The 27,315-nt window shown below is 38.5% G+C and overlaps 4 protein-coding genes across 4 annotated transcripts in view; 2 read left to right on the top strand and 2 right to left on the bottom strand.

The window, feature by feature from the left end:
- itga11b (integrin, alpha 11b) overlaps window positions 1-11,857 on the top strand; it is a 29,929-nt gene extending 18,072 nt beyond the window's left edge. The window contains exons 12-30 of the mRNA XM_073869042.1: window positions 117-265; window positions 1,286-1,429; window positions 1,507-1,710; window positions 1,965-2,095; window positions 3,061-3,227; window positions 3,462-3,599; window positions 3,891-4,000; window positions 4,618-4,703; window positions 4,795-4,999; window positions 5,108-5,206; window positions 5,687-5,763; window positions 5,978-6,061; window positions 7,245-7,335; window positions 7,484-7,597; window positions 7,841-7,924; window positions 8,232-8,352; window positions 8,923-9,014; window positions 10,240-10,353; window positions 10,621-11,857. Coding sequence (XP_073725143.1) covers window positions 117-265; window positions 1,286-1,429; window positions 1,507-1,710; window positions 1,965-2,095; window positions 3,061-3,227; window positions 3,462-3,599; window positions 3,891-4,000; window positions 4,618-4,703; window positions 4,795-4,999; window positions 5,108-5,206; window positions 5,687-5,763; window positions 5,978-6,061; window positions 7,245-7,335; window positions 7,484-7,597; window positions 7,841-7,924; window positions 8,232-8,352; window positions 8,923-9,014; window positions 10,240-10,353; window positions 10,621-10,695 — 2,285 coding nt within the window. The 3' untranslated portion in view covers window positions 10,696-11,857. The remainder of the gene's footprint in view (window positions 1-116; window positions 266-1,285; window positions 1,430-1,506; window positions 1,711-1,964; window positions 2,096-3,060; window positions 3,228-3,461; window positions 3,600-3,890; window positions 4,001-4,617; window positions 4,704-4,794; window positions 5,000-5,107; window positions 5,207-5,686; window positions 5,764-5,977; window positions 6,062-7,244; window positions 7,336-7,483; window positions 7,598-7,840; window positions 7,925-8,231; window positions 8,353-8,922; window positions 9,015-10,239; window positions 10,354-10,620) is intronic.
- Window positions 11,858-13,854: 1,997 nt separating this feature from the next.
- Window positions 13,855-17,597, bottom strand: fem1b (fem-1 homolog b). Its single transcript, XM_055192621.2, has 2 exons — window positions 16,790-17,597; window positions 13,855-16,350 (listed from the first exon to the last, which is right to left on the bottom strand). Exons 1-2 carry the CDS (start codon window positions 17,062-17,064, stop codon window positions 14,715-14,717), a joined length of 1,911 nt encoding a protein of 636 aa, XP_055048596.1. The 5' UTR covers window positions 17,065-17,597; the 3' UTR covers window positions 13,855-14,714.
- calml4b (calmodulin-like 4b) lies at window positions 15,876-23,195 on the top strand. Its single transcript, XM_073868312.1, has 5 exons — window positions 15,876-16,181; window positions 16,936-17,068; window positions 20,311-20,394; window positions 22,252-22,396; window positions 22,533-23,195. Exons 1-5 carry the CDS (start codon window positions 15,876-15,878, stop codon window positions 22,537-22,539), a joined length of 675 nt encoding a protein of 224 aa, XP_073724413.1. The 3' UTR covers window positions 22,540-23,195.
- A 108-nt stretch (window positions 23,196-23,303) lies between these two features.
- Window positions 23,304-25,331, bottom strand: rxfp3.3b (relaxin family peptide receptor 3.3b). The gene has a single exon (XM_055192622.2). It carries the CDS (start codon window positions 25,220-25,222, stop codon window positions 23,996-23,998), a length of 1,227 nt encoding a protein of 408 aa, XP_055048597.2. The 5' UTR covers window positions 25,223-25,331; the 3' UTR covers window positions 23,304-23,995.
- Between the last annotated feature and the right edge of the window lie 1,984 nt (window positions 25,332-27,315).

The following is a 27,315-nucleotide window of genomic DNA, read 5'->3' as shown; positions in this document are numbered from 1 at the left end:
TCTGTAGATCATGACATCATCTCCTGTTGTCCATATTTTTATCTCGAAAGCTGTCCGATCTGCCTTTTCTCAGCAGAATGAGAGATTTATTTTTGCTGTTATGTGATGTTTTTAAGGGTACATGGTGTCCTCTGTAGTTTCGGCTCAACACGGGGAGCTGTACGTTGCCGGTGCTCCTCGATTCAATCACACAGGGAAAGTTGTGATCTTCACCCTGAACAACAGAGGAAACCTGACGATGCTTTACTCTCTATACGGACAACAGGTTAACATGTTCATTTATCTCAGATCATCAGTATTCAAGGTTAGATTTGGTTAGTGAAGATGCTCATATAGTGAAGATGGGATCTGAGTTTTGGGAAGATGCCCGACTGCCTGTCTGCATAGATATCTGATTATACTCTCTCTTTATCATCTCATATCTGTTAGAGAGATACTGTACATAGATGTCTCTTAAACATAAATAAGTTCACAGCTAACAGTGACTGTAATAATACTGATATGAATATCTGGATGTTTCTGGAGAAATTCAGCCACAGATTTCCTGAACTCACTTAAACGAAACCATCAGGTTTTTTCTGAATGATTTCTCAGTCTGTCTGTATTATTTTGTGCTACTTTCTCTCACTGAGACAGACAGTGATGTTTTTTGTGAAGGGTTTAGATTAATGCAGAACGTGTGTGTGTGCGTGTGTGTGTGTGTGTGTGTGTGTGTGTGTGTGTGTGTGTGTGTGTGTGTGTGTGTGTGTGTGTGTGTGTGTGTGTGTGTGTGTGTGTGTGTGTGTTTGGCTGCTGTGTGAAGGTCTAGACTCAGATGGCAGACGTCTCTAAAGCCCATCTGCATCTCATCTGTGTGTGACCCGCGTTGAATGCACGCAGACGTTTTTTTTAAGTTGCCAGGTGAATGAAACGTGTTATATTTACTTAACCATCAACCTGTTATGCACCAGACTGTGTGTGTGTGTTTGTGTGCACTTGCATGTGTGTGATTCATTAATACAAGAATGTTATAAAGCGTTTTCCTCTTCTCTAAAGTTTGTAAGCGTCCGAGTGAAATGTGAGTTCAGACGTCTGAGGTAACGGAAGAAGTTTCCTCACTAAACTCTCTGATCCAATAACACCGAGTCTGCTGAAGTGTTTCTCTGGTTGGTGTGAAAGAGTTTCAGGCGTTTGGCTGCATGTGACACAGCAGTAAAGATGTCTTTAACATAAATCAAACAGTCATCATTTGTGTTGTGTGTTGAGTAAATCTCATTGATGTATCAGATGGTGATGTGTTTTGTAGATCGGGTCGTATTATGGCAGTGAGTTGGCACCTGTTGATCTGAATGATGACGGTCTGACGGATCTTCTCCTGGTCAGCGCTCCCATGTACTTCAACAGAGGCTGGGAGACGGGTCGTGTCTATATCTACACCATTAACTCGCAGGTCAGGACAGATCAGACTCATCTAAAACACTTTTCTCACGCTGTGTTCCTCTTGATCGTTTTCTCTCATTTCTACAGGGACATTTTATCACAGATGGCACTCTTGGTCCATCCGAACAGACTCAGGATTCTCGGTTTGGTGCGGCCATGTCGACTCTACCGGACCTGAATGGAGACGGCTTCAGTGAGCTGGTGGTGGGCGCGCCGCTGGAGGAAAACCACAAGGGGGCGATCTATCTGTTCTATGGCAAACAAAACAACATCCATCCCATACACAAACAGGTTAAAGACAGCAATGATGTTTAAAAAAATATAACATTACATACTATCGGTTCTGGATGCTAATTGGTCAATAAAAATGACATCTTACTTAAATGCATGATATAGCTGTGATGTCATTTCACCTCATCATCACCAACCTCAGTTTACATGCAATACTGTATTTGATTTATAAATAGTTTTTATATTAGTATTCTATATATTGTATAACTCAGTTGTTTATGTATTTAGTAAAGTATTGTTTGTATGTGTCACAGAGAATATCTGCCAGTGATATTTCATCGGGTCTGCAGTATTTTGGTCGTAGTGTTCATGGTGTGATGGATTTAAACAGTGATGGACTCATTGATCTGTCCGTGGGCTCTTTAGGGGCCGCAGTTCTGCTTTGGTGAGTTTACAAATAATTCACATATAAAGTATTTACTAAAACATTTAATCATATTTTACAGAAATATTCAAGCAGACAGTGTTCACATAACAAGAAGAAAAATATCAATGTTTTCTCATAGTGTGGTATCTGTCTGTAATCGCTTTATAATCAGGTTGCATAGGTTAACATAAATGAATGCAGTAGTTAACAACAGGCATTGACATTTTAATGTCGATAACTAAATCATACTAACACATTTAAACATTCAGGGGAGGTTTCTCGGTGAGGGTTTATCTTAGTCCCAAACTAAAATGCATGTTTGAGCTGTCTTAATTAAAAAACACCTTTAACATATATATCAGTGCCACTGTTTTATCTAAAGATGCACACCAGTAAAGTTTTTTGTAAAGTATGTTTGTAAAAATTACTTAAAGGGGCCATGGCATGAAAATCTGACTTTTTCCATGTTTAAGTGCTATAATTGTGTCCCCAGTGCTTCTATCAACCTAGAAAATTTGATAAAGATCATCCCAGTAACTTAGTTTTGGTAAACTATTCTCTACAAGCACATGAAAAAATAAATTTGGCTCTCCTTATGATGTCATAAGGAGCTCTTATTATAATAATACCGCCCCTTAATGTGCACTATCCAACCAGCACTGCCATTTAGTGCAGAGAAAAGCACAAATGAGTTTTAATTGCAACAAACCACCATCATTGTGATCAGTGTTTGACTTTCATCAGCTCAAAGGAAACACCCAAAACGGCACATTTTTGCACACACCTACAAAGTGGCAATTTTAACATGTTATAATAAATTATCTATATGATATTTTGAGCTAAAACTTCATATATGTGCTCTGGGGACACCAAAGATTTATTTGGCATCTTAAAAAAGTCTTGTGACATGGCCCCTTTAAATGACCTAATATAACTAATGCCTAGTCCTGGATTAATCTTAACCCTGTCTGGTTTTTGATCAGGTCTCGTAGTGTTGTTCGTGTGGGGATCAGTGTGAACTTTGAACCATCAAAGGTTAACGTGTTTAATAAAGACTGTATCAGAGCCGGACGTGAGGTCTCCTGCATGCTGGCCACAGTTTGTCTCAACATCACGGCACGAACACCAATGTCACATCCAAAAACAGTCGGTAATATCAGGATGGTGAAAGGTCATCTGTCATGAAGTCATCATCCTTAATAGTTTGCCTTAATTGAATGTTTCACTTAAAAAGAGAAGATTCATGTCATATCAAACCTGTTTAACTTTCTTCAGTTCAGTAAAGAGAGTTTAGTGTATAAATACTTTAATTGATTTCTGTATGATAATTATAATGCATGAGTACTTGAGTGTTTAAATCCTCTGTGTGTGTGTGTGTGTTCAGCGCTGAGATCCAGCTGTGGGTTTGAGGAGAACAGATATTTTCCTCGAGCTGTGTTTGATAATCCAGACCTGCAGTCCAGAGACATCACAACACAACCGGACACACAATACTGTCAACAAGTCTTCTTCCATGTACATGTGAGTTTATAAGGTTTAATAAACACATCCAAATGATTCAAGATGGGTTACATTAGTTCACACTTCAACTAAAGTAGATGACAAAATAATAAGTGTCATTTATTTTAAAGAAAGACAGAATCGATGTTTATCAAGCAAAATGTTATACCGGGTACAAGGATGTAAAATGTTTTACAGTCACAGATATAATTTTGATAGCCCCTGCAGATTTCAAACACAGTTTGTGTGTTGCAGTACTTGTGTAGGTTAATGATATTGTGTAGATAATTAAATGTGTTTGTGTTTGTACATGACGTGACAGATTACACACAACCACTGATCTTTAGTGTAAATGTTGAGCTGATAAACATACAGGAGGGTCCGGTGCTCGATGATGGCTGGCCCACCAGTCTGACATCACATGTGAGACACACAAACACAAAATCTTATTACTTATTGAACAAGGAGTTGCATATAAATAGCATGAAGTGTAAAAATCGTGCAATATGCCAAATTCCACTTTGGCGTGCATATGATACGCCAGTCCTTTCCATTCACTGCAACGGTGCATCTTTTTGTTGTTTAATTTATTGGTTTTTGCATTTTTTACCATTTTCACTTGGGTTTAGGGTTATATAAAATTGTTATATAAAAATGACATCCAAACCCCAATTCTAACCCCAACTCCAAGCGATTATGGCTTAAGTATAGACAAAAACAAGGAGAAACCTGGATATTAAATAACATCATAAAGCAAAACTCAAATCTAACCCTAAACCCAAGTGAAAATGGTTTAAAAAACAGAAAAAATTGCGAAACCAATAAATAAAACAACATGAAACGATTCGCCATATAAGTGAATAGCAAGGACTGGCGTATCATATGCATGCCAAAGTGGAATTTGGCGTATATATTGCAAGATTTTCACACTTGGTTCTATTTATACTCATCTACATGTATTCTTCCATACACCACTGACTCTCTCTCTCTCTCTCTCTCTCTCTCTCTCTCTCTCTCTCTCTCTCTCTCTCTCTCTCTAGCTTCCATTCTGGAATGGTTGTGATGATGATGATCGGTGTCTTCCAAATCTCGTCCTACAAAGCAGCTCTGATTTATTAGATCACAGGTTTGTCCTCACATACACACACACACACACATGCACACACACGCACACACAGACACACAACACTCTCTTTCTCTCTTTCTGTGTGTCTCAGGCAGTTCTGTGGTCATGATGAGAGGTCGGGGTGGCCGCTGTGTGTCCATCAGACGATGAGAGAGATGAATGAGAGATTGATAGAAGCCAGCAGGAGGAGAGTTCTGGTGGATGCACATTTAGAGAACAGAGGAGAGAACGCATACAACACACTTCTACATGTGACACATTCATCAAACCTCATCTTCTCCAGTCTGGTGGTGAAGGTCTGCATCTCTCATCCATAACATCTCACACAAATATAAAAGAATTCAAGAACTATAAAGAAACTCAGAACACATCAGAGTCAAACTGAGATTGTGTTTGTCTTTCAGGCATCTTCAGATATTGACATCGAGTGTCAGAAGTTTGACAGTCTGAACACTTATCGTATCTGTAACATCAGTGCTCCCTTCATGAGGTCAAACGCTCAGGTGAGACTCAAACTCATCACAAGTCAACAGAGACCCTTTACAAAAATATAAATAGAAAGTAATATTAGCTAGTGGTGCGTTTGGAAATAACATCATTTGGAAAAAATGTCAGATGTTAAAAGTTAAGTCGGAGCTGAAAACAGAGCGTTGGGATTGTGACGTATCAGACAGACCTTGACCCAAGTCAGCCAGTGGAAAATCACAGACGAAGTGAAATCCCATAATTCACTTCATGTGCAGAGATTTGTTTATGGCATTGAGAAGGAGATGAATATAAACCTCTCTGTTCATTCTTTACATACCAACCGTCTCATCTCATCTGTTCTTCACCTTATTGAGTTTCTCTCTGTGCTTGTTTTTAGACTCTTCTTTAGACTCATCTATTTACTGCTGTCAATCAGAGATAAACAATCTGTTTTATTTAGAGAAAATACTCAATATTTTTAAATATTTTTGTGATGTGATTGTGTTGTCTTTCAGGTGTATTTTCGTCTTGAGTTTGAGTTCAGCAAGACGCTTTTCTTGAATTATATTCAGATCACATTGAGGGTCTCCAGGTGAGATCATCACTTCTCAACTGTATTATTGTTGAATATTTCACTCATGCTATATATTGAACTGGATCATGGTGGAGTCATCAGATGTGTTTGTGTGTGTGTGTGTGTGTGTGTGTGTGTGTGTGTGTGTGTGTGTGTGTGTGTGTGTGTGTGTGTGTGTGTGTGTGTGTGTGTGTGTGTGTGTGTGTGTGTGTGTGTGTGTGTGTGGTTATAGTGAAGGTGATGAGATCTCTCCAGAGGACAACGTCAATGACATCTATCACACCTTAAAATATGAAGCAGATATTCTCTTTACACGGTACCTCAAGAATATTTACATCTTTCACTTATAGACACACTGCAAAAAAAATGACTTTCTTACTTAGTATTTTTGTCTTAGTATGACTCAAGAACTTAGTTTAGACAAAAAACATCAAATTTAAGTAAATTGTGCCTAAAACAACCAAAATGGCATTGGCAGATATTTTTTGCTTGTTTTAAGCACAAAATCACTTAAATTTCATGTTTTTTGTCTAAAAACTAGACTTATCATCTTAGGTCGTTTAGCTCATCAAGAAAATGCATCTTGATTTAAGATTTTTTTTTATATTTGTACTGAAAACAAGACAAAAATACCCAGTAAGAAAGTCATTTTTTGCAGTGCAGTGCTTATTGATATTCAAATGACTGCTTTGCAGTGGCGGTCGGTGACTTTATTTTCGAGGGCACACGATGTGAAGCTCATCATGTCACCCATCATGTGTGTGGCTCGTCATTTCAAAATACGTGTTTGGCGCGTCATGTGAACCTATGTCTTGTTAAACTATGTGTCACAAGCTGCACACACATCTGAAAGGTTTATGATAAAAGTAATGCTCGCGTTTGCCAGATACTCCCTTAAAGGGGTCATATCGTGAAATTGTCAGCATTGCCACTTTGTAGGTTTGAGCAAAAATGTGTCGTTTTGGGTGTGTCTTTTAAAATTCAAATGAGCTGATGAAGTGCAAACACTGATCACAATGATGGTGGTTTGGTGTAATTGAAACTCAATTGTGCTGTCAAGTCCTACTTTTCTCTCTCTTTCTCGCTGCACTAAATGGCAGTGCAGTGGTTGGATAGTGCAGATTAAGGGGGCGGTATTATTCTAATACGATATCCTTATGACATCATAATGAAAGCCAAATTTCAATGACCTATTTTTGCTTACACCTACAAAGTGGCAATGCTGACATTTTCATGCAATGGCCCCTTTAATCTCATGTGGAATCAGAGTTTAGTTTTAAGTTACTGTCTTGTGAAGATTTTGTGACCATCTCTTTTATCATAAACCCTTTCCACGCGTGTGCAGCAGACATGTATTTTAACATGACGCGTGATGCACATGGTTCACGATGCGACAAACACATATTTTGAATTCGCGCCACTCAGAAGAGAAGTCACCAGCTGTCGCCCCCGCTGCTGTATATTAGATTGAAAGAAGATTCATGTTTTTTTCTCATTAGAGATTCCAATCCATCCCGTTTTGAGATTAAACCTGGTCTTGCTGAGAGTTTTCCGATCGGAATGGGTCCAGGTTTCAATCTGTCCTATCAGGTGTGCAAGACTTGATAAATATTCTTCAGAGTTTAATATTTCATACACCGTCTTTCAATAAAGTAAAGATTTTCTTTGGCTTCTTAAAACACATTTATTTTAGAAATTTTAGAATCTCTGTCCAAACTCCTGGGTTTTTCTTTTGCAGATCCAGAATCTTGGTTTGTTTCCCATATCTGATCTTCTCCTCACACTTAATGTCTTTACTGTGATGAGAAATCCTGAATCTCTCCTGCACATCTCAGATCTAGACATTGATCAGGTGGATTCAAACTTCAGTATTTTATTTCAATCATTTATTTCTGTATTTTTAATCATGGTACTGTGGTATGAGAAGAGTTTGTGGTATTCCTTTAATTACCTTGAAAATCCTACAGTACAGAAACCAGATAATCATTAATATTGTAGACTGCAGTATGATGACTTTACAGTACCACAGTATAACTAGAGTAAAGTAATGGTGTTTTTAGTAATGTGATGTGTGATGTGAGTTTTCTCTTCTCAGATGTTTGGATCTCATTGTAATGTTCCACGTGTCATCACTGCTGGCTCTTCTTCTCATGAGGATCACTCGCTCAAGCCACACATGGTAAACGTTGGGTTTTACTCTTCACTTATGATGGATTAATTACTTCCATCTGTTGAGAAAGTCAATAACAGAATGTACCGGTGCTTCTGAAAATATCTCAGACCTGCTGCTTTAGTGTTTGCTTTAAGATTACACAAGCAATGATTGGGGTTGAAGATGAAACTTCATCTCTGGAATGGAAATAAAGAAGTCGTTTGTTTTTCATTTTTAGCCCTGGAGCGACGATCACAGTTTCCTTTCTGGCATCTTCTGTTTCCAAATGTGATGTGATGTGATGTGATGAGGTTTGGTGTGTTTGTGTTCACAGAACTCGTCGTCCTTCATCAGTGATGAATTATTTGCTCAGTGCAGAATTAATCTGTATCCTCAGAGAGATGTGACCGTCACTGCGACCGGATTCCTCAATATTCACACCATCTCAGATATGAGTTTCTCTTTCAGGACACTTCTCAGCTCTTGTGTCCAGTGTTGGGTTGAGAGTGTTGGGGATGGTTAACCTGGTTAGAGCTGACCTGATTAACTGTTCTCAGAAACACACTTTATAAGCATATTAAAGGTGCAGTATGTAACTTTTAGAAGTATCTCTTGACAGAAATGCAATATAATATACAAAACTAAATTATCAAGGGTGTATAAAGACCTTACATAATCAACTGTTAAGTGTTTATTACCTTAGAATGAGACGTTTTTATCTACATACACAGATGGTCCCCTTACATGGAAGTCGCCATTTTGTGATGCCATGTTTCTACAGTTATCCTAAATAGACAAACTACTGTACAGAGTGTGTTTTATCACTACTGTACAACAACATGTTTGTCCTTTGGCGGCTACTGTAGCTTCTCTATGTGTTTCGATGAATGGTGGACTGAGCCGTTGGATGCAATTCACAATCTCACTGCTAGATGCCGCTAAAATCTACACACTGCACCTTTAAGCGGATGTGCTATGGGTTTTTTTTTTTAGATTTGTCATGATTGTTTTGGTTCTTCAGATGAAGTTTAAAAAGCTGGAGTTGATGATAACAGCAGCGGTGGAGCTGAGCTCGTCCAGTCCGATGTTTCTTCATGAGGAACGACCTGTGAGATATGTGAGTATCTTCAGATCATCAGTCAAGTCAAACTCATGCTCGATCAAGACCAAATGATTAGAGAAACATTATAATGATCTGAGCCTTCTGAAAATCAATGTAACGCTGCCCTCTTCTGACTGACAAACCTTTCAACATGTCCCAAAATATCACCCAACATTAAAACAAAAATCATCACATTTAGTATAAATATGTAATAAGCTACGAGAGGTGTGCAACCCTTTTAGTTTTGACTTATTCATGGTACAGCACAGCCTCGTGTCCCTTATTGCTTTTATAAAATGATTATCACACAATACAAATATTAAAGCAAGAAAATATCAACACACTGCAAAAAATGACTTTCTAACTTAGTATTTCGTCTTGTTTTTAGTACAAATATCTAAAATGTCATAAATTAAGATGCATTTTCTTGATGAGCAAGTGTTTATGAAAAAAATTCAAGATTTTTTTCTTACCCCATTGGCAGATATGTTTTAAGGTAAAAATCACTTAACTGTATTTTTTTCTAAAAAAAAATAAAATAAATAAATTAAAAGCATAAAACTAAAAATGCAAAAAAAAGTAAATGCATCTTGATTTTAATAATGTTTTAGTATTTTTGTCTTGTTTTCATTACAAATAACAAGTATGAAAGTCATTTTTTGCAGTGCACAACTTAAAATCACTGAAAGTCTTATATTCCAAATATAGTACATGCACTGCAAAAAAATGATTTTCAAAAAAAGAAATTCTTAGTATTTTTGTTTTGTTTTCAGTAAGAATATTTAAAAATTCTTACATTTAAGAAAACATTTTTCTTAAACACTAAATTCAAGAAAAATTTGCTTACCCCATTGGCAGATTTTTTTGCTTGTTTTATGCACAAAATCACTTAAATTTGATATTTTTGGTGTAAAAACTAGACTTATTTTCTTGGATCATTTTGCTCATCAAGAAAAAGCATCTTAATTTAAGAATTTTTAGGGAAAAAAATTCTGAAAACAAGACAAAAATACTAAGAATTTTTTTCTTGAAAATCTTTTTTTTTTTTTTTTGCAGTTTTTTTGCAGTGTAACATATTCAAAACCAAAGTAACAAGGGTTAAACCAAACTGAAACCTACACGTTGAACGTATTTTTTGTTGTATGTTTGTGTATAATACGATCCGATCTTTATTTGTATGAGTTTGTGTATCAGATCTCATAAGTATTTGATTTTAGCCTTTGGATTTGTGATGCTGTAGATAATTCTGGAGATCAGAAAGGAAGAAGAGTTCAGAATTCCCATCTGGGTGATCATTGGAAGCTCTCTGGGTGGACTGCAGCTTCTCGCCCTGCTGATTCTGGCCCTCTGGAAGGTCGGGAACATTTTCCAGGGATAATATTATGAAAAACGTTCAGTGTCATCAAATTAAATTCTTTATTTATTGTAAAATATAAGACACACATTTCTAAGAGTGTTAAATTCTGTGTTTATAAGGTCATTTAAATAAATAGCCAACAGCTGATTTTAGAAAAAAATTGTTTTAGTTAGTAGAACCAAATTTGCAAATGAAAGAAAGTGTACACAATAAACACTAAACAGGACCCATCTAACATTAAACTAAATCACTTTCTCTCCACAGCTTGGATTTTTTCACAGGCAGAAGAGAAAGAGAGATGAACAGGTGACCAATGAGAAGAGCGCAGAGGATCGGTAATGTCATAGCAACCGCATCACGACCTCCTCTATAGCCAATCACTCAGGGACTCTCTAGAGACGAGCGGATCTCTGCAGCAATCAACCAATCAGCTGCTCTCATGCACTGCTACGCCCTCCTGCACTCTGACAAGGAACCAATCAGATCGCTTTCCTTTGGCCGATCTGCTGTGCTAATTTAAATAAATGTGAAAATGCTTTCATACAAGGCTTTAACTGAAGCCAGTCTAAGAGAAATAAACAAATCAAATAAAAAGAAGTCAAAAAATAAGAGCCTCCTCAGTGAAAAGAGCTGACAAACAATTAAATCCACCACAGACAGATGAAAATATTTGTGTATTATTTTACAAACCTCAGATTGTGACACATATCCTTACAGCATTGCAGTGTTTGATTTGCTATAGCATAAATTCAGCCTAATGCATTTGCACATTGTAAACTTGAAGTTTGTAAATAGTTTAGCCATAATGTTAAACAATAATTAAATATTTAATCCTAAGATTATTCATTTCATGCACCTTAATGCAAGTTTTTTTTGTCACTTTCAAGATCTGTTCAAGAGTTAAAATTATGCTTTTGTGTCCAGGCATCAATATTTATACAGTATACACGCTACCTATAAAAGATTTCTGGATGAGAAAACATGTATTTGTTTTCATCATTTGAAACTGATGTATTTAGAAATCAACGGTGCTTAAAAGAAGTTGAAATAATAAATAACATTGACATTTTTCTAACTGGTTTTAAGTTACAATTGACAAATACTGATTGTATGTATAAAAGCGCACATTTTAAAGATGAAATGATCCTGCTTTATTTTAAATAAATGTACACATTTTCATGATGCCAATCTGAGGACATGAATACTATAAATATATTCAGAAATAAATATGAATATTGTTTTAAATGAAGTTTATCAGACTGCAGGATTTGACTGTCAGTATCATTCACTTTATAAGACACAGTGACCATTTTACAGTCACTTACTTTAATTCTGTTGTCCTTAACTTGATGTGACAGATTTTATTGTATAGAGATTACAGAAAACTAAATGTTTTCTTCATGTGTGAAAGGAGAAGATCGTACAATTGCACTTGTAAAGGAAACTTAAATATTTATATAAACCTGCATATGAGATCTGAATAAAAGCACTGTGTGAACTACTTGAAAAGTGTTTTATTATAACTGAAATATACGTGTGTGTGTGTGTGTGTACTGAATTCTGCTCAATAACACTAGTTGTGAGAATCATAAACCCATAAGAGAAAGCTAAATTGTTAAACCACTAAATAAAATAGTTTTCTGACACTGCCAGAAAACTATCGTAGGCTATCTTTGGATGCAAGACCGGGAAAACGTCCATCTTTGAACCTCTCTCACTGTACGACGTAGGACCACCGATGGAGAGCCACGATCACAGAAATTGCGACGATAGTTTCACAATGGCAATCTTTCGTCTGGGACAGCCAATTATCGTGCAGTGTATCCCGGGCTTTAGAGACCACAATCATGATAAAAGATGATTTAACACTTTTGTTCCTATTGTGTGGAGTGCCAGTATGTGGTCATGACAGCAGACCATCAGATTAACTTTACAAACACACTAGTTTCGACTGTGAACACAGGAATCTAGCAGAGATCTCATACTATAATTAATTCAACCATCACATTATAGGATTGCCAAAATGGGGAAAATCAGCCCAAATTCAGACGGATTATCTTTTGGTGTGTACAGGGGTTAACACAGATTTACACAGATTTGTGAACAATATTTGAAAGAAATTTGTGTACAAGAAATCAGCTCATGAAAAATTTGGGCAAAAAGAAAAGTTTTGTTCAGATTTTATTGTATAGAGATTACAGAAAACTAAATGTTTTCTTCATGCGTGAAAGGAGAAGATCATACAATTGCACTTGTAAAGGAAACTTAAATATTTATATAAACCTGCATATGAGATCTCAATAAAAGCACTGTGTGAACTACTTGAAAAGTGTTTTATTAGAACTTGTGTGTGTGTGTGTGTGTGTGTGTGTGTACTGAATTCTGCTCAATAACACTAGTTGTGAGAATCATAAACCCATAAGAGAAAGCTAAATTGTTAAACCACTAAATAAAATTAGCAAAACATTTGCTTTTGATTTCAAAACCTAGGTAACAATTTAAGAGAGACTTCATACTGCACAGCTTCTAATAATAATCCATCATAACAAATCAGATCTGTATCTGCAGTAAATATGCTTTACCAGGCAAAGCCAAACCAACAAAACACAAAATATCCAGCACACATTTGAATAGTTTAAATCTTGCATTTTGTCTCATTATATGTACCTGAATCCATTCAAATGAGCATCAGTAAAAGCATCAGTATAAAATTTTACTCTCTACAAGTTTTCATATTTCCATTCATGTTATTGTATAAGCGTGATGACTTTATAAATCTTCAAAAATGTAGAAAACTGTCAAACTAAAGTGTGTTTATGTGGTAAACTTGTTGTGAAACTACACTGACCCAAATTATAAATGCATCCAATATTCATGATGAGCTAACCTCAAAGCAACATCTGTAGCATTGTGGTTTGAGATAAAACTGCACATTTATAGCAGCCTTTTATTGTGGCCAGCCTAAGGCCCACCTGTGCAATAATCATGCGGTCTAATCATCATCTTGATATGACACACCTGTGAGGTGGATAGATTATCTCAACAAAAGAGAAGTGCTCACTAAAGCTAGGAACACAACAGAAGTCTTATCGGATTTTCAAAATGTAAGAGACCACAAACATAATAAAAAATGATTAAACACTTTTGTTCCTATTGTGTGGAGTGCCAGTATGTGGTCATGACAGCAGACCATCAGATTAACTTTACAAACACACTAGTTTCGACTGTGAACACAGGAATCTAGCAGAGATCTCCTACCATAATTAATTCAACCATCACATTGATTGCCAAAATGGGGAAAATCAGCCCAAATTCAGACGGATTATCTTTTGGTGTGTACAGGGGTTAACACAGATTTGTGAACAATATTTGAAAGAAATTTGTGTACAAGAAATCAGCTCATGAAAAATTTGGGCAAAAAGAAAAGTTTTGTTCAGTGTACTTATAAAAGATAACAAAAGCTAATGTTAAGCAAAGAAGCATGCAGAACCACATAGACATATTTAATTATTGTGTTTAATCTTCATTGATTTGGTTTGAGAATAAAAACACTGACACAAAACATTCACCAATAACCAAAAAATAATCACAAAGGATTAAAAGTCTCAGCATTGAGATTCCACCACATGTAAACATGCATTCAAATGCACACAGACAGCTAATGCAGGAAGACATGCTGGCTCTAACACACACACACACACACACACACACACACACACACACACACACACGCACACACAATACAGTTTAAGGCCCCGTGAGTTCCAGCATGTTGTGTTTGTTGAGGTCAATATTACAGACCTGCTAACAGCTTTACAGTGGCTTCATGTTATAACAAAAATATAAAGCACTAAAAATAATAATAATAACAATAATTAAAACAATAATAATAAATCTCTGGCTTACAGGCACATTTTAGTATTCAAATAAAACGTCTGGCACGGAAGAGTTTTAGGAGCTATTGAGTCCTCATAAAATAGAAATAGACTTTTACTTTTAAATAAACCTTTTATAAAAACATGTTAAGAAAAAGTTGACAAAAGAGCAGCAGCTTATTAGAAAAAGAGCCGTTCTCTATTAAACATTCACACTCCGTAAAACCCTCGTCGAGAGGAGAAAAGAAAAGAGTTTAACCAATGTCCATCAGTACCAACATCCTTTCTGATCTATTATAAAAAAAACTAAAAAGTGTCAATATCTCCAAAGTTGTCTGTTCCTATAATATAAAAAGATGCAGGGTGTACGTTTACGAACATTATGAATGTGCAGATCTGTAAACAATAAAGGTCCTAAACCTAAACGGCCTGTCAGGAGTCATTCAGAAGATCTCAGCACCATTTTACAGAAAACTACAGAGCTCAGTGAAATTCCACAAACTCCTCCAGGCTTTTAGGGATCTGATCTCGATACAAAATCTGATGTTGTTGTACGGCACGAGCCGCCAGACATTTCAGACTCATCTTCATCTGAGTCTTCAGCAGGATTTCCGAAACGCCGGTCGTGCTCTTATCCAGCGGAGTCTTCTTCTGTTTGTTTGTCATGTCGGTGTGAGCTCCTGCTTCCACGAGGCTGATGATGATGGAGTGCAGCGTGAGGAAGTCGCTGATAGGCCGGTTGTATTGTACTATGAGATGAAGCGGGCTGTTGCCTTCACGGTCGACAGCGTTCACCTGTGCGCCGCAGTCTATGAGCAGCTTGGTCACTTGTGCGTTCGGGAAGCTGCACACGTCGTTGGTGTGAAAGTCGTCTACGGGCGTGCTGGAGCTGGCCGCCAGGTGCAAAAGCGACAAGCCCTCTCTGGAGCGCGGGTCCAGTCGGATCAAGTCGTAGATCTGTTTGTTGATGCGAGCGCTTTCCTCTTCGCTGCGCTGCGTCTTCGTGGCGATGCACACCAGGTAGAGGAAGGTGAAGATGTTGGACTCGTAACTCTCAGAGGCGGCAGCGGACTCGGCATCGGTGGCGCCGTGCATCCGAGCGATGCTGCGACGGATTTCCAGGACGCTGGCGCGCAGAACCTGCTCCACGTCCACCGCTCGGACCGGCTCCTTTAAATGCACCATCTGAGAGAAGACTTGCGCGAATCTCAAGAGGTCTTTGTGCGTGCTGCGATTTCCCTGCTGACGCAGATGCAGGGCGTGCAACCACAGCCTGATGCACTGCTCGAACTCCATGTTGTCGGCGTAGACGGCGCCGCGGTATATTATGGGATGCGAAACGTCGATGTTGTCCGCACCCAGAATCCTTTCCCGGATCATCAGGCCCTCCATGTGCAGCGCGTCCCGGTCGTGCCTAATGACCTCCAGGTCCTGAAGCGTCCGGCACTCAGGCCTCCTCCCGTACGCTTCCGCCGCCGGTGGCAACTCCTTGGCGACGGCTCTCTCGGGATCCCGGTGGCGTTCCAGCATGGCCAGGTAGAGGTAGTGGTATGTCTTAAGAATGTCGTAATTCTCCCGGTCGTTGGCGAAAGACGCCCCGAGCAGTTCTAAAGCCTCTATGCGGCTGGGTACATCGCAGTCCGTATGAGAGAGCAACAGCTCCACGACGTCCGCCTTGCAGCTCTCCGCCGCGACCTTCAGAGGCGTCATGCCGTGACCGTTCACCACCATCGCCGCCTTACACCTAACCAGTTCCCTCACGATGTCCAGATGCCCGGCCTCTGCGGCAAAGTGCAGTGCGGTGGCCCCGCAGTGAGCTTTGGCGTTGGGATCCGCGCCGCGTTCCAGCAGGAAGTAAACGACGTCGGTGTGGCCCTTGTAGGCGGCTATCATCAAGCATGTGTTGTCGTACTTATTGGCGATGCTAAAGTCTGCGTCGTGCTCGACGAGGTATCGTACGATGTCCAGTCGGCCGTCGAAGCACGCTGCCCTAAGCGGGGTGGAGTTTGTTAGCGTGGTGTGATTTACGTTGGCACCGTGCGAGACGAGCAGGCGCACCACCTCAAAATGTCCCGCGCCAGCTGCGCACCACAGGGCCGTCGCTCCATCAATGATATACCTACAAGAGACAGAAGCGAGACTATCGTGAAATAATCTCTGACTGTGAGTTCACACCAGACACAAATTAACTGAACAAATTACGCTATTTACACGTAGTTGGATGCTTGAACATTTGAGATAACTTGTGTCATTTGCATGTGAAATTTGCATCATTCGCGAGTGAAATTAGCATAATTCGCGCGGGTCAAACACCCCAATATAAACGCTTCATTCGCTTCTGGTGTGAACGCACCCCAACACGTGACATTTGAATGCTATGACAGTATATATAGTATAGACAGTGTTATCAATACTTTTCCTAACAAAAGCCAGTAATCATTTCTGATAGACGCATCAGATTAACTGAGTTTTCTCGGTTTAATTTATTAGGGTTGTTATAAGTGGTGGTCTATAAAACCCAAATATAAAAAAACAGAGCCATCTCGCCTATAACTCACCCGTCAAACCTGACAGTTCCCGTCTGTTCTGTGTCCACTTTATAATGATCCAACAGAAGCCGAACCACCTTCTCGTGTCCATTCCGAGCAGCTATAATGAGAGGTGTTGACCTCTGACCCGCGACCTGAGTCACATCCTCGAGCAGAAACCGGGTCTGAACCGTCGAGTGGTTCAGCAGAAGGGCAGCCAGGGTCAAGACTCTTCCTTCACTCGCTGCTTTGTGCACATACCGGGCCAGGGACTCCAACCGGGCCAGAGCCGGTACCTCCGCCATCTGGGTAAGATACTCCCACTGATCTCAGAGCAGCTCAAACTGCCTCCCATTAAAAAAAACACCCAGCTCAGCTGAACAGCTTACATATGAAGTGTAACGAGACTTCGTCTAATAGTCATTATAGCGAATCTATAATAAAACAATGTGGATATATGTGAATAAAACACGAGAGTTAATACGATCCCACTCGAAACTACTGCCACTACACTTGATCTCTCTGATTTGTTGCTTGTTATAATGCGATTAACGTTACGTTTCTTTAACTATGCAACATTGCGTTGAATCTGTTCAATTAAATGTTGAGATACACATTGACTACAGTAAGAAACGATTTTACTCGCCAGTTAAACTTCAATTTAATGCTCTGTTCACTCTTTGCTTCTGTAGATGTTCATCTGCTCTGCTCATTTAAACGCGATAAGCATTTCGCTAAAAAAAATTAAAAATAAGACTCGATTTTGCGCTTAATCTGTTTGTTTCTTTTCACCTCTGCCAGTGCGACACTAGGAAGTGACGTCACCGATAACATGTAGCGCGTCTTACGGAAGTCAGCCGGTTTTATAAATGTAAATTTTCTTCAACAGTTCCCAAAATTAAATATATATATATATATTTATGACCTTAATTATTTAATTATGACACTAAAGAAGATTAATAACCCAAAATGTGTCAAATTTGTGAATCTGTATAATGACCTGATGAATGTTACATAAATCGCTTCATTTTTCTTTGCTTTTTGTTCATTGTTCTAATAGTTGCCTTACTTCCCTACTTTATACTTTTATTGTATTTATGTCATCCATGAATGTTTGGAACTGACTCTTGCAATAAAAAACGTAAGTCATCTGGCGTCTGTTATATAATAAAAGTCCTCTAGTATTTCTTGAACCAATATAGCTCGAGGAGGACCTCTGCTGGTAAAAGTGAGGTAAAGTGCTATGACCCAAAATGTTTGCAACCAACCAAATAACGCAGCAAAAATGAATGAATGTATGGATTTATACATTAATGAATCTAGTAAAATACAAGACGTCCATCTGTTCCAGTGCACACTCCTTCTAACTTATCAGTTACATGCAGTTACCAAGAAAAAATGTGCAATTAATTGACAGTAACTTATAAAAATTTTGAAATGTTGTTACAAAAGAGATTACATCAGAATATAGGATATTTTTAATTATATTCATGTGTTGCTTTAAATACAGATTACATTTATATCTTTCCCCAATTGCATTGACTGCCCTTAAATATGAAACACCAATGTTTAGAACAGAATGGGACACTTTGCTTATTATTTGTTTGTGGGTTGTGATATTGTTACAAGCTGAAGAAGAACCCTTATTTTGTCATATTTAAAACCTTTTATCTTTAGAGTGTGTTTACTACCGTTATAAAGCTCGGAAAAGCAAGAACGTTTTTGTCTGAAATAAGATAATCATGTACATTGAGGATGACTGTGTGGTGAGTGAATCATGGGGTAATTTTCATTATACGCTGGAGTATAGCATTACATTTCTTTACATAAATTATGCTGCTATTTCTTAATATACATTAACTTTATTTTATTTTATTTTATTTTATTTTATTTTATTTTATTTTATTTTATTTTATTTTATTTTATTTTATTTTATTTTATTTTATTTTATTTTATTTTATTTTATTTTATTTTATAATAAAGAGCAAACTTTAGTTTGATTGTAATGATGCATTATAATGCAAGAACACAACTCATCTCTGATGGGATCTTAATATAGTTCAATAATAAAGAATTTTCTATCAGTGCCTGTCATCTGGTGAAATCTGCTTGTTATTATGGATTTATTTTATAAAAAATGTTAAATTCTCAGTGACAGACCTCCAGTATTCTGCTTCATATTACATTGAGTCCAGATTCAGAATGAATGTCTTTTGTTTAAGCGCTGCTTTGTTTTATTTAAACACTTTTTCAGTGTGACATTTATCATTGTGAGACTTTTGAGTACAGCCAAAGGCCAAAAGAATTCAGAAGCAGTGTGAGATTTATGAGCTGAGCAGATGGATGCCGTTGAGAAGATGAATGACTTATCCTGTTGAGAATGAATAACACCAGCAACAATATCTGGCAGACATTTTCACTGAGGTTGAACTTCTGAATGAACCGAGTCTGCAGTTTTTGGCTGAATTGATTTTGTATGATTGATAACATGGAAGAGATGTCCCACTGACTAAAACTGTAATATAATGAAGCTGTTCTCAGGTCAGAGAACAATGCTTTTGCTATCAGGCAGTTTTACTTCATTTATTATGCTGTTCATTTAAGGTCAGAGTCAAGTTACTATACAGCAGGAATAATAATTGTATTATAAATAATATTTAATGTCTCTTGAATTGTTTGTGATATTCTTTGATTTAAGCTCATTGAGAGACACTTGAAGATATTTCTGTATTTGCTGTATCTGAATGCTTGTGACAGTGGTAAATATACATCAAACAGTCAGATCTTCATCTCCTTGTAGCCATGACAGTGAGGTCTCTGGTAGAGGTTTTCTGTCAAATTAAATCTGTCTGATCCTTCTGTAGAATTTGTACTTACAGAAGTTACAGAAGAAATATCCAGGTGTTAAAGCAAGCAACACTAAAGAGTTTTTGCTCTTTGCTCCCCCTACAGGTTAGAAGCGTAATTGTTCATTACCACTGTCGTAAACGTAAATACTGCAGCATAGCTGGCTCTGATTGGATTGTAGTTCTGCCGTAAAGCAAGTTTTTGTAGTTTTCACTCACACTTCACACTACAGGATCACGACCCGACGGTTGGAAACTTCTTTAGTGCGGTTTTGGCCGATAGAGAGCTGCAAAGCGAATGTGAAAGTGCTGTTCACCCTTTTTCGAGGGGATGAACCACTGAATCTTTTTTGGAAACGTTACTTTAAGGTAAAAAAAAACTCTTTGGTGTTGCTTTAAACTTGAGCTGTGGGCCGTTTGCACACTCAGTCTGCCATTATAAAGAAATCAGGATCTTTCAGGATTTAATACATATGGACCTGCATCACTGTGTCGTTTGCGAACGAATGACTTCCCAACACTATTTACTAGCTTCTTTTTGTCACAATGGCAATATTAGCTACTTTGTAAAAAAAGTACATCAAATCCAAACTGAATGATGATAACACAGAATAACATACGATTAGACTAGTGATCATTAATCCCTTTTTACAAGTCTTCCACTTTTCCCTCATATAAAAATGTTTATGGTTATTATTTTCATAGATACATTGATGCGTGTCTGTGATGCAGTGGACAACAGTGAGGATGATAGTGTGATGTTCCTGAACACTGATGCAGAAACACAATGTGATGATCCATCCGTCTCTGACCACAACTACACTTTAAAATCACAAATCAACCTGAAGCAACCTACATCTGATATGAGAAAACAATGGTGCGCTTTCCTGGACAGGGCTTATACTGGCCCCAGGCTAAAATGCATATTTGAGCTACAATAATTTAAAAACACCTTGTACTAACATACCTCAACATATATAAGTGCCATCAAGATTAAAATGTCCTAATATAATTAAGGCCTAGTCCTGTAAACCCTGTCCGAGAAACTGCTCCATTGTGTTCAGCTGGCACAAATGTACATATCTCTGCTGAGAAACAACCATCTTTGTCAGCTTTACACTAGGCATGGGCCTGTTACCGGTTTCAAGGTATACGGAGGTTTTAAACAGTGAAGGTTTCAAAACCACTAAAATGTTTTGTGATACCCCAGGTAGGAGCTGTGTTTATACAAATTCATTAAATCATGAAGTCATGTGATTGATTTGATGTTTACATTTAATATACATTACAAAAATGTTAAATATATTTTTAAAGCATATTATAATTTAAAGGCTTTACTTTTTACCTGGCATTTGAAAATAACACATTTTAGTGTTTCAATGTCAATACCGCCAGACCATAAAACTGTGGTATTTTGCTAAAGGTTATCATACCGCCAGAATCTTATACCGGTCCATACCTACTTTACACAGGGTTGATATTGCATGTGTTACATTCAGTTGCAGAGCACTTTACCAGTACATACACCAACAGCTACCAGATATACACTTGGGATCAGCTCCTGATGACTCTGAGAAAGCGACGTCTTAATTTATTGCAAAAGATAACTGTTTCTTAGTCCATAGTTAGTTTATAAACCCTCATATGTGATCAATCCATTCAGTAATTTAAAAGTGATGTAATGCAAACACACTTTTTACAATCCTGGCGCTCGAGACTCAAGCAGAATTCAAAAGATTGTTATGAAAGAGTATTCACCTCATTCCGCCACCACGCCCCTTTTTAATAATTCGCTCTTCCGCAGTTTGTCAACCGGCTTCCGCTAACATGCCACGGCGCATTCGGTAGCTAGTTTAGTAGTCAGAAGATTGTTAGTAGTTCACTATAACTTTAGCAAAATGACAAATAACGCTGCTGCTGTAAATGTTTTAAATTAGGAGCACGGAGAAAACTTCGTACAACGCTTGGATAGTCTCATATTGTCCCATCAATCGTTTATATATGGAGCGGCAAGTATGGGACACATTTAATTACCTCGTCCTGTCAGAAGGAGTTGATGTTATTACTGATGCCTACCAATGTTTACATAGTGGGTCGTGTACTGTTACACAAGCAAATGTGCACCCCAGCCAGTCCAATAACTCACCAATTCATTTGTAATATACCAGAATAGAATTCATTTGCAAACTTGCCAAGACTTATTCCTTCAAATCAGGAGACTTAAATCCTTTTAAGGGGAATCTACAGAGCTCACATATGGTTTAACAAATTCCTGACAGATAACATCTGATCACACTGTAAATGTTTAATATAACTGCATGACAGGTAACATCTGATCACACTGTAAATGTTTAATATAACTGCCTGACAGCCACGTAACATCTGTTCTCATGAGCCTTTTGCTTTTTGCAACAAAAACCATCCCAAACCCCTGTGCCCAGTATATCCAGATAAGGAGAATGAACGCTGAAAGACGGTTTATAGAAGAGGAACAGAGCTAAACTTTCACTTTGCCTGTTTATTGAAAGGAAAACATTTCTCCTGGTACTAAGTTGGGAAAATGAAATGTATCTGACAGACGTGATCAAACAGCAGCTGTTTTCCACTTTGTATCTTAAGTCTTTTGCAAACATTTGTCTTTTCCAGATAAGAGCGGCGAGGGGAACTTCTCCACGTTTCTCAGCATGATGCACAAACAGATCCAACAGGAGAACCCACGAGCCGAGATCCTGGAGGCCATGAAGACGATGGACACAAAGAAGCAGGTTTCATCCTGGTGTCAGTGCTTAAGGTCAAACTGATGACACTTATAGAACGACCTACAAATCAAGAAGATAAATCTACTCCAACATTTTGTTTTTTCCTCATTTACCTGTATATGATGAATCATGAAACAGTAAAGATTGTGTGTACGTGTCTCCTCACAGTGGATGAACTTCTGAATGAAGCTGGCGAGATATCGGACGTACGGATCGACTATGAGGAGTTTGTAAAATTCATTGCTGTTCCCGCCGGTCAATGCTGATCAAACTATGAAATTCCCTGGGGTGCGTCCCTCATAATTCAGTGCGTTCCTTTATATCCTGCAAACATTCCAGTAAGACTTATAAAACAACACAAAATGACATAACTATGATCATATTTCATTGATAAACACCTGGCAAAATGCTTTAATCATTAACTAACCGTGGGATTGCTTAGAAACTAACCAGACGTGTCTTTTATAGTTAGTTAGTACTTCAACTTTACAGATACTTGTTCTTACTAATTTGATAAAGTTTGTCTGATACAGACATCAGGTTATTGCTTTGTACCGTGTGCTATAAGGTGCTTGGATGTGTCAGATGCAAAGAAATCTTGATTCAACACAACTTGCAAAGAATAAATGTCTAAATATAACTAGCAATGTACACTATACATTCAAAACATGTTGAAATGATTTAAAGAAGCACAAGCAAAGTCTCTCATACGCTGTTTGTTGACCAAATCATCTTCAGCTCATAAAGAAGGTGGTAAATTCTCATATGGTCATGTTATTGTTTGCATGGGTTTGTGTGTCTACATTCAGACAATAAAGAAGATACTCTGGACCTTCGGTGGAGTGAGGTTGATTTGGTTTATAAACCTCTGACCCGCTGTCTAATGTTAATACGATGGAATAACAGTAAAGGTTATTGTGTTTATGAAGAAAGCAAACATTTCTGTGATAAGACAGACATTTTATTATGCCCTTCAAATGGACAAGACAGTAACACTGTTTACATTCATTTCCTCTCAGACCATCACCTTTACGTTTACACACCTTTATTACACGCCAAATGAACAATACATTTTAATCATTTCAGAATTTCCAGGCAATAAATTCATTTACAGGGTGTTCATCAATGAAATGACACATTTCTTTTTACACAATACAACAATATTCTTTGTCATAAATGTAAATAAAAATGAGGTGCCAATAATTACTATTATTTAAGTCATTTACATGTATAATTATTGTGTATTTAAATGAAAAAATTGTGATCAAAATTTGATATATTTACAATAAGTGCTTACTGGTTTATCATATGTCCACAAAATGAATGTATGGACATTTTAGGTAGCAGATTTCATTAATTAACTCTTTAAAAATACAAAAACTGCAATGCAGCTCTATTTTAATGTTATTTTGCACTGAATAAAACAGCTTACGTGGACAGAAGCATAAAATAACACAAAGCGGATAAACGGTGACTGTAGTCAAACGCGTATTTTGGCACAGGATAAACTGAAACATCACTTAATATAATATTATTATTTCATGTTTGTTAGTGTTGCATAACATCTTTATAAAACAAAGAGTTTCCCTTTCTCCTCAGTAGGTCGAGTGTCCAGCGTTATATTTACGCATCTATCTTTTAATTGCGCACTCTGTGGACGGTAACGCGTCGCATTGCCCGTTAACCACGGAGAGTCTAAACTGCTCGGTTTCCATCACATTGAGTGGAATCCCGACACCGCTGTCGTCGTGATCTTTCGCGTTACCGGAGAACGGACGGACACGACAGCTGTTGGCGATGGTCGGAGATGAAATGCGCCAGAAGAAATCCTTTAACATCTTTCGGAACTCTCTGCGCATCAGACAGTACAGCACCGGGTTCAAGCAGCTGTTCGTGGTCGCCAAACAGATGGTCACCGAGAACACGTACGTATGAAGCATGTAGAAGATCCTATCGAATTCAACCACGTTCAACTTAACCAGGACACCCCAGAAGGTGATGGCGTGGTTCGGTAGCCAGCATATGAAGAACGACAGCACCACTATGGTGACGGATTTGGTGACTCTGGATTGGCGTTTGGGGAGATTGTTGTTCATGCTCCTCTGCCGAATGAGACGCAGCAGGAGTAAATAACACACGGTGATGATCAGCATGGGTATCACGAACGCCACCACGATCTTCTGCACGTGATAGAGCGCTAGCCAGTATTGGGCATGAGGAAAGCTCAGCAGACACAGTCTGACGCCGTTGACCTTGCGCACCGTGGAGAAGATGGTAGTGGGCGCCGTGGCGATGATGGCCAGGACCCACAGGAGCGCGCTCACCAGCTTCACCGAGCACGTTCTGTTGCGCGTTCGATCCTTGAGCGCGGATGCGACGGACCAGTAACGCGTAACGCTCATGGCTGTCAGAAAGAAAGCGCTCGCGTACACGTTCATCACGGTGACGGTGAGGACGATCTTGCACATGGCGTGTCCAAATGGCCAGTTGAAGTCCAGCGCGTGTTCCACGGCCCAGAAAGGTAAAACGAGTACGAACTGGAAGTCCGTGACGGCCAGATTCAGGATGAAGAAGTTAATCGTGGACTTCTTCCTGCCCTGTCTCACTTTCATCAGGAAAAACACCAGCAGGTTCCCCACCAGACCCATCGCGCACACCACCGAGTACACTATGGCCATCATGATGCGCAGCTCCGGCGAACCGTCCCCGGCCACGTCGATGTCCTCCAGGTTGCTAAAGCGGTTCAGCTCGGATCCGTTAAGAAAAGCGCTCTGGTTGTGGTACTCCGCTAGTCTCTCCGCTAACCACAACTCGGTGTCGGGAGCGCGGAGCTGCACCGATCTGTGGAGCCCCTGCATTCTTTTACGCGCTCACAGTGGATACGCTAAGAATTCAATGAAAGCTCCACGGACGGACACGCGTCTCGTGCACACACAACATCGCCTCGATCATTTTCTCGCTTGCTCTCTGTGTCTGTGGCACTGATGCGCTCCGTCAGGCTTTATAAAACATGTGGCACCTCCCAAATGAAGGAGGAGTCGCTCTTCCGTCTCTGTGCACACATTTGGGCACCTTCAGTTGTAGGCTACACCATCGCATGTGTTTGTTGCCACACACCTGGTAGTATTTGGTTAAGTTTATGAAAACTTTATACTATAGGTACCAAATAATGGAAACATCCATCCATTCGTCCTTTCTCTGAACCTGCATCCTCTGCAGTGTCCTATGAAGCTTAATGGTATACCACAACATCAGGGTAGGTACACACTGAAACGACCATGTCCAGTTCATCGTAATGGGAACAAATACATTAAAGAATTATATATACAAATGAAAGAATATAGATATTATGGATGAAATAAAGTGTTGGGTTTGGAGAGATCAGAGAGACACTGAGATTTCCATCTTTCTCCAAATGCTTCAAAACGATCAAGATTCAGATCACCTGTCTGTGAAGCAGTCAGAGACTTTGACCTTTGAAGATGTAATAAACATAACAGACAGTTCAGTGTCTAATCATTAATCTGTGAAAACATGAAGATTACAGCAGAAAAGTTGTGTCTTACAATCTAATGATGAGATTTAGAGCATTAAAGTTCGCTTGATCTTACTCAGTCAATATTAAAGATATCAAGGTTATATTTTAACAAAATTATGTAGGATGATTTTATGTAGAAAACTGTAATCAAAAAGCAGGGTTTTCATAAACTGGGTTACAAATCTATTCATTTTCTTTGTTTGATTAAGAGTTTTATAGTATCGAGTCACTCCAAAGACACATACAGTACTAACATTTCTGAATGACATTACATTAGATTACAAAATATGAGCATGCAAAAGGATAGCAAAAACATTTCAAAAGACAACCAATACTAAGACCAAAAGTATTTAAACATTCTGGTTCTCAAACTAGTTAAGCAGTAACCTACACCTGGGTAAAGTGTGAGATTGATGTTGATTTAGAGCACTACAGGTTTACACACGGGGGCGGAGCTTCATTATGAGCAGCATGTGATGGAACTGGATGCACGCGATAAATAGAAAACAGCAGTTTTTGTGTCTCAAATAGTCCCCTATACCCTTAAATGATGCACTATTTTAGGGAACATCCTTATTTAGTAGTGTTCAAAATCACAGTGGACATTATTGAGTGCCATCATTCAACCCCACAATGCACTGCAATAATGGGCATTTCCCAAACAGAAGTGAGCATCCCTGTGCCTTACTCCCTTCAAAGGGCAGTGCCCCTAATAGCTTTATTGATCATTATGTATCTAACAACCTGAACTCTCTTGTGTACATCTGAAGAATCTGAACGCATTCTCCTCTGATGACAGATCTAAAAAAGACCAAATGAAATGTTCAAACACACTGACACAAATCATCTCCATATGAATGCAAGGAATTATCATTTAAATAAACACTTCTTATTCAGGAGCACAAGTTCAAAAAACTTCAAACCTTTAAGCATTTAGGAACTATTCGATTTGAAAAAAGATAAAAAAGACTGTCATGATCCTGCCAGTATGTCATAGTATTCATAGTTATTCATGTGGCAGGATCGTGGCGGTACGCATGTTTTGTGTCACAGCACATGGCCTTTGTTTGGGTAGTGTGCTGCCATGCCTTGTCTCCACATTAATTATTCATTATTGGTTAACTCCCTTCACCTGTGTGTTCTTGTTCCCTAGTTTAGTTTTCCCCTATTTAATGCCTTGGTGTTTGCTGTCTTGTGCTGATTTGTTTTGTCCCTGCGTTTGTTCCTATAAACTAGAAGTCAAGAGACAAGTTGTTAAGAGTAGTGTTCCAGTCTTGTCCCTGTCTCAGTGTAGTGTAGTCTTGTATATTGTCTGTCTTTGTCATTGCCTTGTTTTACCCCCTTGAGGGAGTTTGTTTTTCTGTCATAATAAGAGTCCTTAGTTTACCCATATCCTGCATCTGGGTCACTTTT

The sequence above is a fragment of the Misgurnus anguillicaudatus genome, chromosome 6 (genome assembly GCF_027580225.2).
Source record: "Misgurnus anguillicaudatus chromosome 6, ASM2758022v2, whole genome shotgun sequence".
NCBI classification, from domain to species: domain Eukaryota; kingdom Metazoa; phylum Chordata; class Actinopteri; order Cypriniformes; family Cobitidae; genus Misgurnus; species Misgurnus anguillicaudatus.
Note: the sequence above shows the minus strand (reverse complement) of the source record. Positions and strands in the feature narration are given on the sequence as shown.